This window comes from Stegastes partitus, unplaced genomic scaffold, assembly GCF_000690725.1.
Source record: "Stegastes partitus isolate 25-593 unplaced genomic scaffold, Stegastes_partitus-1.0.2 Scaffold752, whole genome shotgun sequence".
NCBI classification, from domain to species: Eukaryota; Metazoa; Chordata; class Actinopteri; family Pomacentridae; genus Stegastes; species Stegastes partitus.
In genome coordinates this window covers 269,283-281,529 of record NW_007578483.1, presented here as the reverse complement: position 1 = coordinate 281,529, position 12,247 = coordinate 269,283, and the positions used below count along the sequence as shown (strand labels likewise).

General features: G+C 40.2%; 1 protein-coding gene across 2 annotated transcripts in view; it reads right to left on the bottom strand.

The window, feature by feature from the left end:
* Window positions 1–12,247, bottom strand: part of coro2aa (coronin 2Aa) — a 50,248-nt gene that overhangs the window by 14,095 nt on the left and 23,906 nt on the right. Inside the window, exons 1-2 of one of the 2 annotated variants that reach the window (XM_008291632.1) lie at window positions 10,849–11,184; window positions 887–1,087 (exon numbers count right to left, since the gene is read on the bottom strand). In XM_008291632.1, coding sequence (XP_008289854.1) covers window positions 887–1,087 — 201 coding nt within the window. In that variant the 5' untranslated portion in view covers window positions 10,849–11,184. Of the gene's footprint in view, window positions 1–886; window positions 1,088–10,848; window positions 11,185–12,247 lie in introns of those variants that run through there. The other variant, XM_008291631.1, reaches the window with a different exon arrangement.

Sequence of the window (12,247 nt, the reverse complement as noted above, 5' to 3'; positions counted from 1 at the left end):
ATACCTGATCCACAAGAGAAAATGGTGGTTGAGAGCAGAAAGCAGCATATTGAAAGTACCTAAAGTCTAAAATCAAATACGTGATACCACTACATCCTGTTGAAATCCAGTGTCCACAAAGACCATCAACGAAACTTGCTTACAACTAAAACACAATGCAGGCACAAATACATGGAACTGAAGGAGCACTGACAGATGTACAAATACAAATGACCATGATCGTCTGGTATGTTTAGCAGTGCCAGATGTTGCAGGTTCAGATGGATCTGTAAATTGTGGATGTATTTTATTTGCCATTCTTGTGCGTTGTGCTGACCAGCTCTTGCTATGTGTCCGCCTAGATTTGTGGAAGACTCCAGCAACATGCAACAAGTGCACAGTCAGAGTGCACGCATGTTGTTAAGCACATAGTTAAACAGGCAGGTAGGCCCTCCAGTCATCTCCTGCAGATCAGATGCAGGGATTTAACAGGCTTTTCACAGGCCTGTGACTGCCACAGACACCTGATATTTTTCTTTTTATTATAACAAGACTTGATTTATCGATTGCTGTCAGGATGTCAAGAGGTTTCCAACAAATATAACATAAAATCCTTCTGGAAGACATTGCATACTCTAGCTTTAACTTTCTCACGACAATGACACTGATATACGACATGACAAGAGATTAGATTTCTGTAAGACACAACTTTTTTTTAGCTATGTCCATCTGATCCTTGCTTCTCACCACCTTTGTCACAATTTCTCTGTCACAGTTCTTCACAATGTTTCATACAGCAGCACCATATCCCTGCACCGCTTATCTGCATTTGGAACGATGTAGTGCACGTACCACTTTAAAAGTCTGCTATCGATCTGTAAACCTGCCATGAGGTGCAGATACTCACATGATGGACGGACAGCACCAGGAAGGCCCCTCCCCCGGCACACTCGGTGATGACGGCCAGGAAACGAGGGTTGACAGCACAGAAGTTGTTGTCCTGAACGCTGCGTGTGATTGGCACGCCATCATAGCAGCTCTCCTTGGTGGCGGCCTTACCGAACACGTGGCGGAACTTGGAGCTGCGGTACTGAGGACGCCATGTCATCTGAGAGAGGAGGGGGGGAAAGATAAGGTCGGTCAAGGAGAATCATCCCTCTTGTACAGCTACAGAGCTTTTTATAGGTGTTAATGCTCCTCCTCCTTTTACACAAGCACAGGACAGCAGGGTGATGGTGGGTATGATCAATTCTGTGAACAGCTTTGATGCTGAAGTATTTTTAAACATGGGAATGATTCTCAAAAAATCATGACACACTGATGCAAATACAGAAATTCTGAATTTTAAAAAACGTGTCACATCCTTTAAAGCAGATGGGTTCAGTGTTATACAGTGAAACTTAAGTTTGGTTACAGCTGCTAATGTGCCCTGCAGGATTGCTCAAGGACTTATGGAGCATCAAATGGGTGCAGGGAAACTTGCTTTTGACCAAACTAACAGATGCAATGATGCTAGAGGATTTTTTTCTCTTTCACCCTTTTCTGCAATCTGTGTAAAATCATCTGCGATTTACTAAAATGCAACACAAGCTGCTCTTTACCCAAAACGATCACACAAACACAGGTGTCAAACTCTCTGGTAACTTATAAGGTATAAATATGTCAAACTAGAAGTCTATAACGGCTATGGTTTTGTAAATAATAAAGGTATCGTCCAAACACTTTTCAAAAATTGTACACTATGTAGTACGCTGTGTGTATATTAAATACCATTTGAAGAGTTCAAGCAGGGACTCAGCTTCCTGTTTAATAATAAATGTTTTTTATATATATATAAAAAGTGCATCCATTTTAAGCAATTTATCTTGATTCTGCGATGCTTCAATGACAAGTTGTTTGGGAGCCACAAAAATGTACACAATTCCTTATAAACTTCAGTTAATGCTCTGACAATAGATGAGTTTTTAATGATCTTTAATGTATTCATTACCCACTTTGCACACATCATTACTTTTCTGTTTAAACTTCAATGTTTTTATCTTTTATAAAACTTTGTTTCTAACATTCTAATTATCATTTTACTCTCTGATGCTGAATTTCATTCAATGATTGTTCAAAGCCCTTTATGCATTGAATGTGCTCAACACAAACACAAGGTGTTTTAAGGACACAACTGGTGTGAACAGTTCAGTTCAGGACTCAGGTTGCAAATCCTCGTCTGTCTCAGCATGTTATTACTCAAGATCAAGAAGCTTTAATGACATTCCTAAACATTGCACATGTAAAGGAACAAAAGTGACATCACTTGAGTTCCAGTGCAACAAAAATAGGATCATAAAAACACCATAATAATACGCATACCTTGTGGTGTTCCACAGGGTAACATTTTAGTCCCACTTTAATTACCAATATTTGCTAACGATGTGAGTTTTATCTGATTTCATTCACCAATTATTCTGCTTTTCTTGTGTCCCAGAATTTGGTAAAACAGTTACTGAGAAAAAAAAGTCTGGCAATAGCTGGTAGATAACTTATCACTTCATTTGGAAATAAATCTGGGTTCTGAGTAAAAAGTCAGCGCACTGTGTTTAAATGTTTGATGTAATGTTTGATGTAATGGAAGAAGCATTCAAGCAGAGACATTTATTTTAGGGCTTGTGTTTTAAGTTATCATATGTCTGGTGAGCATCTAAACAGCTGCATAAAAACACTAGTGACAGTTCTAGATTCACTGTGAGTTTCTCTTTGTGTCAGTGCTTCAAAGCATTCGATTTACATACCTAAAAATAAATTCATTAGACACCAATTTTTGCTGCGTCCTCAAGTCTACACCGAGGGACTCAATTTGAACATGAATGAAATGTGTCGAGGTAAAGAAAAAGAGCAGCTCAGGGCCACCTTTTGAACAATTTTCTGGTTATTTTATGCATGTTTGATTTTATTTATGGAGCTACAGTAGTAGCCAAGTGAGGCTACTATACAGCACAATGAGATACAGTATGTATTGCGTGATTGGGAAAAATAATGGTGCGTTAAAATGGAATTAAATTCCAGGTGGGATCACAACAATAAATGTGAAAACCAAACCTTGTTCATGGCTTAAGAACCAGATGAGCTGGAGATAATGTTGTTGTTCAAGCATCTGATCATTTCTTTATGTGGTGTAAATAAAAACATTCAGACTCATGATTGTGATTGAACTGGCTTGTTTAAACAATGCCAGTATTAGTAGTTTTCAGGGTATTCAGCAGCTGAAATCAGTCACTCAATCAAGTCTGTGACACTTAATATATAAAAAGAGAAAAAACGGTGACACTTCCCAAATCCTGGGTCTCTTTTTAGCCTCTTTCCTTAAACCAGTCGATGCATATGTCATTATTGTGAGAGATAAGTGGCTCTGGTCCGCGGGGACGAGGCCTGGCCAGCCAGCATGTCTGCTCGGCTGCTCTGCCTGGCGCTCTGCCTGCCTGCTGCATGGTCATTACTTATGAATTAGGGGTGGAGGAGGCTGATGGACAAAACGTGAGCGTAGAAATGGACACAGACGGCGATTTACAGTAGACACGGAGCGGGCAGGAGGTATACACCCATCACAAGCCTCTGTTTTCTTAGGAATCATCAAAAACAATGACATCATTCTCCTGATTTACGTGGACTGCCCTTTGGTCTTTCAGATGATGGCTAAATAAATATACGGTCAGAGTGATGCAGGTGTGACTTCAGTGTGTGTGGAATTAAACTGACAGAAGGAGAAAAGTCTACAGAGATGGGCGGGCGGGGGATCATGACTTCACGTCTCGGTTTACTCTTCCATCTTTCACCTTCTAGCCTGAAGCCATCAGGGAGCTTCTTAATGTCACACTGGAATGTTTGTCTGCCTGACGAGGAGCTTCATTAAACTTCTCAGGTGTTTGAGAGTCAGACTTCCACTTAGACATGACCACTCACATGCATACCTAGCTTTACCTGCAGCGTTCGTGCATTTACCCCTTTAGCATTTGTTGCAAGGCCGAACAAACTGATTTTGCTGCCACAATAACCTAAACAGTAATAATTAAAAAAAAAGGCATTTTCCCAATTTGAATAATGGTCTGTCTTCTCCTTGACTTTAGCTTCTCTACAGTATCGATGTCACAGGGAAACAGGGCAGCAGCTAAACATAATCTTGTCACTTCAGTAAAACTTATTGTGCAAACTTATTTTTGATGAATTAAAAAATCGTATTGAGGTAACTTTTCTGTCAGTGTTGGATTGTGGTGAGGTTTTATACATGCATGCATTAGTGGCAACTCTTAAGCCCTTGAAGACTATTTATGACTCTTGAGATTTATTACTGATGATAATTACAATCCTCTGCTGAGGCTGGGTGGCCCTCACTCTGTTCTATTACTATACGTCGTTACTGTCTGTTAATGTGGGCCCTTAATAAAGCTGCAATAATTAACTGATTAATCGATCAGTTGTCAACCATTAAATGTATCGCCAACTATTTTGAAAATCTATTAACCCCTTTGAGTAATTAAAAAAAAAAAATCTAAATATCTGATTCCAGCTTTCTAAATGTGAAACTGTTTTGGTTTCTTTCCGCCTCTATGACAGTAAACTGAATATTTTTGGGTTGTGCACAAAAAAAAGCCATTTAAAGACATCATCTTGGACTTTGGGAAACTCTGATTGACATTGTTCATCATTTTCTGACACTTTTCAGGCCAAACAACGAAGTGACTAATTGAAGGAATATTCGCCAGATTAATTGACAACAAAAATAATTGCTAGTTGCAGCTCTTACCACACATGCACTCAAATGACTGGATTACATTACAGGCGTGTGCTGCTTTTATTAAGCTCGGAGGATCCAGTTTTACTGAATGTGCATCTGAAATCTGGAATAACCTGCAGAACAAATTGAAGCTTGACTCATTTTTATCCTTTGATCAATCCAGAATTTTAATTGCATGTTATTTTACCTCAGGTGTTCTTGTTCTATTTGTTTTTAAAATCTTGTGGTTGTACCAACATTGCCTTTTAATATTTTTATTTATATTGTTTATTCAGGCTTACAATTGTGCTTCACTTCATACCTCTATACCTCAATGTACAGCGAGGGTATAGAAATAATAATGAAAAGTTCAAATGAATGAATGAATAATCTTTGTGCTGATAAATGGAAAATGCCTAACATCATTTAAAAACATAATCTTAACAAAAACTCAAGCATGAATCTTCAAATCTGCCAGCAGATTTCTATGAAAATACTCTCCATCTGCCTTAAAATAGCTTAAATGTGACGCTACAATTTTGCTTCCACTAGAATGTGCAGGTTCATAAAGTCCACGCCTCTCTCTACACCCACCAATCCACCATTTGCTGCAGCTCGAGCACACCAGCTCACCTAAGACTCTGCTGCAGCTCTGCTGTAATATTGGAATTCTTCAGTCAAACATGTTTGACTTGGAAACAGATTCTGAATCAGAATAATGATGAAGAATGACAGAAACTCCATCCTGCATGTAGACAGAATTGGTTCCTTGGGTTTCTTCCGGAAGTCTGAGTCTGTGTTTTTGAGACATTTGTGCTTTGTAGTTCTGAGGTGGAAATACTCCTCCCTGGCATTAACTGCTTTTTCCACTCATGTGTCTTCTAGCATATGAAAAACACACCATACAGACAAGTTGACACAGAACCTTGATTTACACTGCAGGGGGTCTGCAAAATTAAAATTCTGAACGGATGGTGCGACATGAAACATTACAGATTCATCTTGACGGGGAAGTGACCATCTGCACTAAATGTTATTGCAATTTATCCAGCAGTCTTTACAACCACAAACATGACACTCGTACTTTTGCTTTAGGGAAGTTCATCAACGTCCACAAAATTTTATTCAGTCGATGCTGAGATATTTCTGGAACCGTAAAGAGACTAAAGTCATTTATATTCAGCTCTATACATACTTCCATTTCAGCCACAACACTACTTGTGTCAAAAAGGCTTCAAACTACTGAACAATTGTCCAAATAGCTGCCAGTTAATTTTGTGTCGGTGAGTTCTTGGGAAGCATTATGATATCATCACGTTGTCGGTATTGGCAGATAAATGCTTGCAGACAAAATATCAATAAAATGTCAACTTTATTGTCAGTGTTACATAAAAATAAAGGTGTGTCCTGTATGTAAGTTGAAATAGTTTTCTTATCTGCTCCTGGCAGCGGGCCATCACCACAACAGTTAATTCCTCTACAGGGGAGACTTGATGTTCTCAACAATTACATAGTAAAAGTATGTGCATGTAATATATTGACACTGGCAATTGGCTAAAATTATTTCGAAATTTGGCATATTAGATATCAGCAAAAGCACAACATCAGGCATCTCTACTCAATTCATCAGTTCCTTGTTTCATGTCTACCAGGAATGTAAACTGCAACTCTTTACGTATACTTAGGACCTACTGAAGTGCATTCCTATGTTGTGGTTCACTATACTTATTTAGTTATTGTAATTATTCAAACTCAAACTTCTGTTTCGTAATGCACAGACAAGCAAAACATCCATACTGATTGTCACCCTACTACATGGTTTGTTCTCTTCTATCTGTTCTGCAATTACAAAACAGTTAAAGCTTAACTTCCTTATTGTGACTTGTAGATAATCAAACTGCAAATAAAGCTGGCGGCCATAAAGATGTTAGAGGAATGAACTGTTGATCTCGATTTAACCGTTACCTGATTTCAATTTCTATTTGTAACCCAAGTTTTGGATGAATCAACCAGCGGATGCACATTTGCCTTCAGAGATCGAATGCAACCCTCACTAAGCTATTACAAACTGGAGCACATCTGCACTCATATAATCAGCATTCATGTTTTGCTGAGGCTTACAAGACCAGAGGGAGAAGCTTCCAGGGCAGACAGCTAAGACGTCTTGTCGCTTCCAAAGCAGGTTGTAATCAGGCCAGTGGCAGCTTCCCCTCAGCTGTGTGCTGCAGCAGGTACACAGCAGGCTGCATGGTGGGCGGCCTGTCTTGGCTCCTCACAGAACTGATGACGAAAACACTATTCTTGCTATTTTTACTCCAGCTCCTCGCTGATCAAAAGACGCTCAGGCACTGACAGCAGAGAAACTGTTTTATTTGCAAAGACTTCCTTGACAGGCTTTGTGTCTGGCGAAATAAAATAATAAAATAAGAGGAGATGCAGTCGTGTTTTGTTTTTTTTTTGGCAGAAGGAAATTTATTTTAGTCCATGACCAGTGAGTCACAGCGGCAACCGCATTAAGGGGGCTGTAAAAACAGTCATAAAACTAAACTGAAAACACAGATATGACTTAGAAAAAGACATATTGTACATCTGGTTTGCTCTGCCAGAGTTCTTGTGTGGGTTTCCGCTTGTATATAGATGTGCATCGTACACATATTCACCTACAACTCATAATCACGTACGTTCGCAGCCACTCCTCTCTTTGGCTTGCCAAGGCTCGGAGCGGAGGGAGAGGAACTTCAAAGTTTATTTGTTGGCGTTGAGGTATCGATTACTTAAGCGCAGGGTTTGCAGCTATGAGCAGTAAGGCTCAACTGCAAATCCATCAGTGTCCCATCGATTCCTGCATCCTGCCGTCTGCAACAACCTTCACCCTAAACGCGGTGACCTCATGACACCGAACCCGATCCGGAAACCCGCCGTCTACACAACCGAGCGCCGCCTCCTCGAACTGTAGACGTAATGTTTTGTAAACGCCACGAGCGAAATTCAAGACGAGGAATGTACAGGTGCGAACGTACATCGAGGCCGTGTGTGTGCGCTCATGTTCATTGTGCGTGTCTGAGTGGGACAGAGACACCTTCCTTTGTTTGGGCTGTCTGATATCATACACAGATGACAGCTTACAACCTCTGTCTGGTAATAGGATAACAGCCACACTGGTAATCCTATAGCCGCTTCATTGCTACAGAGCACACATGTATGAAAGGATAAGACAGAATATGGCTGTGTGTGTGCGTCTGTGTGCATTGGAGTCGCTCTGTTTACCTGCAAAGGCTACCAGGACAACCTCACAACCAAGCTTACACAAAAATAAGTAGTAGATTCTGTTGCACTAAAACTAGACCTAACCTGTCAACATGTCTGCAGACTTTAGTGCACTGAAAGTTGGTGAAGATTTTAGAAGCTCCAGCATTCACGTCGGATTAGTTTGCAATAGCCCTTTACTCTCGGCGCCTGTTTTTACAGGTGTATGAATTCATGAGAAGACAGTGAATTAATGATTAACTTTTACAGAAGTCTGGCGCGCAGGGTGTGGAAGATCTGAATGAGATCAACAGATTCATGTGTGAAAAAGCAGAACGACAAGAGTTTCACTGTAAGATTTACATTATTTATAGTCAAAATATTGACAGAAATGGGACTGTCACAGAGATTTAAAGAGTTCCCATTTTCTCTGTCTCTTTTAGTGGCTTGTTTTCCATTTGGTGCCAGCGACTGTTAATCTGAGCGCCGCTGTTGCTGTCACACCTGAGCAATCAAAACAAAACTAAAAATGCCAAGAAGACTCATCTAAAGATAGAGTACTATTACATGTGAGGGTATGTAAAGAAGTAATTAACAACTTGGGTCATTTCTATCAGTTATAATTTCACTGCTCTAAAAATAGTCACTTTAAGAGTTCAGAGGTCAAGAAACACAGCTGAGAGATCACATCATCTAAACCATTGTTTTTGGCAGTAAAAGCTTAACTTTGGAAAGTGCACCCGAAACGTCTGAAATAATCCTTCATTGCACAGTAAAACTGTGTGTGTGCACAACTACAGAAAGTCAAACAACAGAGCCAGACTGTAGTCAGTTTGAGATGTTTGTCAAACAGCTTTGGTGACAGTTTCATGGTTTGGTTTTGAACAAGTTAGTTTTAAACATGAGAAGAAGAATTGGAAGTAAAATGTTATTACTGATAGAAATCTGTAGTGTTCAGGTCGACTGGTTGCTTGATATGATCTCAGCTGGCATCTGCCCAGCCAACGAGAATTTGGTGGAACAATCACTAGTTTCAGTTTCATAAAGAGAAAAGCACTACAAGACGACCTGTGAACAGCTCAGCGTTTTCACAGTTTTCAACTCACCAACGCTAAAGACAGACTGCTGGATGTGACTTATTTAACATTTAATGAACAAATTATCACACTCAACTCCAAACTAACTGACAGGATGTCAAACAAGTTGTCAGCATGGCTGCATTGTATTAAAACTGAGTCGGGTGTAAACTTTTCAAACAGCAACGTACAGTAACAAACATCATCTGAAAACATCAGGCTAACTGCAGTATAGTCCCGTTATGCTTTCAGCAGAAAACAACCAGGTTAAAATCAATATGCTGCAAATACTATCCTTTTATGTGTATGTATAATTCATTTAAGTTAATAAGACTAGCAGGTAAAGTGCACTCAGTGCACTGTGGTCAATTTAGTTCATGCAGGGACAACAACACTGCAACCAATCAATTGGTTGAACAGCAGAAACGATTTCAGGCGACCAAGATTGTCTTTGGTTGATTACAGCACCAACAGAAATGAATGTCAAAACCAGAACTGGAACTGAAGCTGTTCCATGGTCCAGGTGTAAAGATGTATCAGAAACTAAACACAAAAGCCATCTGACCATCTACTGAGGCTTTACACCGAGCAAAGGAATTCCATTAGTTCACCCCTCAGAGTGATCCATTAGCTCCACACTGGAGAAAGCACACAGCTTCAGCGCTGCACGTCCATTAGCTGCTGAAGGACATCCATATGTGATTTGCAAAACAATAAGATACAAATCATGGGTGCACTCAGGGAGCTTTACTGTAAGCTGACACAGAACATGAGACACACAGTCCAGCAGGAAGGCTGTTTGTGTCGGTAACCAACAACCAAATGATGCTTTTTAGAAAGAAATATGTAACTAAACAGGAAAATGTTTAACAAAGAACTTCGTATGAACTTGGTTTCTTTTTAAAATTAGGAAATCTCTGATGACATCGACCCTGTTGCTTGACATTTATAGACACGTTTCAGTCATGTCCCAGCTCTGTCCTGCACTTTTCCCAGCAGATGCTCATGAGTTCATAAACCTTGACATGAGAAACAGGATAGCAGGCTTAATGAAAAGACCTCAAACAGACTGCAATTCAAACCACAAGGCACATATTTCAGGGAATGGTAGTGTTTTGCAGGGTGGACACCGCCATAAATAGCCATCTGTGGCCAGAAATGACTTGACTGGGACGTCGGACGATGATGTCATTTTCACTGTTGTGGAACAACTTGAGTTTCATATTGACATTTTTTTGTCGTCAGCAAAAAATAGAAAATATTTCCACGGTCATGGCAGCGAATGAGAGGCTGCCTGTCCAAGTTTTCTGCCATAGGATAATTAACCAAAAGAGTAAAGAGTCCAGTTCAACGTTGAATAAATGCGTTCTGTTCCGGGAAAGTGTTCTTTGAAAGTAAGTTTTTTTTTAAATGTGCATGAATTCAGGGAACAAGCTGGTCTGAGGAAAGGTGTTTGTTTCATCTTGTTCAAGCCTGTCTCATGCACACACACACTCCTGAGTTTGAATCCTCAGGGCAAAAAGTGAGCTCATGCACACACACACATAGAGAGAGAGAGAGAGAGAGAGAGAGAGAGAGAGACACACACACACACACACACACACACTGAGGTCTAAGCAGTAAAATATCAATACTACAATGTCAAAACTGCAGAGATGGATCAGAAGGAGCAGGTCACAAAAGAATCACACACAACGAGGCAACACGGAAGAGAAAGAAAGTCCCAATTGAGCAAGAGGGAGTGTGAGAGATTCAAGGTGGGAGTTCGGCAGCAGCAGCAGCACTCACCCTGTCGAGTGGGTCGTCACTGGCAGAAGAAGCAGTGGCAGGTCCTTGAGAGAAAAAAGGTCGCTCTCCGTCTTTAGAGTCAAGCCAAAGAAGAGGAAGATAAAAATCTCCAGTTCAGTCACTTGTCCTGTTTTATCTCAAGAGCATGAATCAGAGCAGCTTCTGTGCTTCTTCTTCTTCTTCTTCACACCTCCACACAAACAGTCCAGAGTGCTACCGTCCCGTCCGAGCTCTTCTTCTTCTTTGATGTGCACAGTCCGCACAGTCAGTCAGTCAGTCAGTCAGTCAGAGGAGACGGTGGGTGTGTGTGTGTGCAGCATGAAGCCGAGTGCGTGTGTGAACAGGCAGGGGGAGAGTCAGGAGTGTGTTCACTCCCCGAGAGGGAGGCGACTACAAGGAGGGAGAGAGGGGGGAGAGAGAGAGAGAGAGAGAGAGCAGCAGGTAATCACACTGAGCGCCGCTCCCTCTCGTCACTCCTCCACACTGTTTGCTCAATCAGGATTTCTCACTCAGCCTTTACGGAGAAGACAGGAGGAGGAAAAGAAAAGCGCAGACACTCCTCTTCTACGGTATTGCTCAATGATAATAATAATAATAAAAAAAAGATGACCTACTTTCCAGATGTGTCTTATCTGTGAGCACATTTAGTCAAATTAAAGTGCTCTGCATTCATCTCGTCTGAATCTAGAAGTGTGTGTTCCTAGAAAGTCGGACAGAAGCATTTTCAAAGCTTTCACAACACACAGATGTACAAAAACACAACGTCAGTGCTTCCACTCTGCAGTAACAAGCTCCAATAACTGGAATAAAAGTGTAAAAGATAAAATATAATTATCAAAAGTGTAGGAAAATAGGTCATGGCCTCAAGGTTTGAAGCTGTTCTCCACTGATTTAGTGTTAAATTTCCACAAACTACACAGAGAAACGTGAAAGTAAGGCTATAACGACTCTTTTCATTTGATCTTAGGGTCTCAGATTCCCTGATTTGTCCAACAACAATCCACAACTAAAGGATATTCAGCTTAGTGTCAAATGTTACAAAAGAATTTGGGAAACCCTCATATTTGAGGAGATAGAAAAGGCAAATATTTGGCATTTTTGCTTGATGGAATAATTAACTGAAAAATAAATTAACTATCATTTTATTTTATTTTCATCAAATAATTGATTCAAAAGCTACATTTTAAAAAGGGTCAAAATTACAGTAAAGGAGACGAAAATCTCCCAATTTTTAGCAAGAGTCAAGTTCCAAAAGACACAATTCTATTCATCACCCAACTCAGGAAGATCTTTCAATAGACCCCCACTGAGAAACACTGTAAAAACTAATTTTTAAAAACATTTTTAACTGCAATTTTTGGAACAATTTTCTATTATTTTTTACAGATTTTCCCTGTTA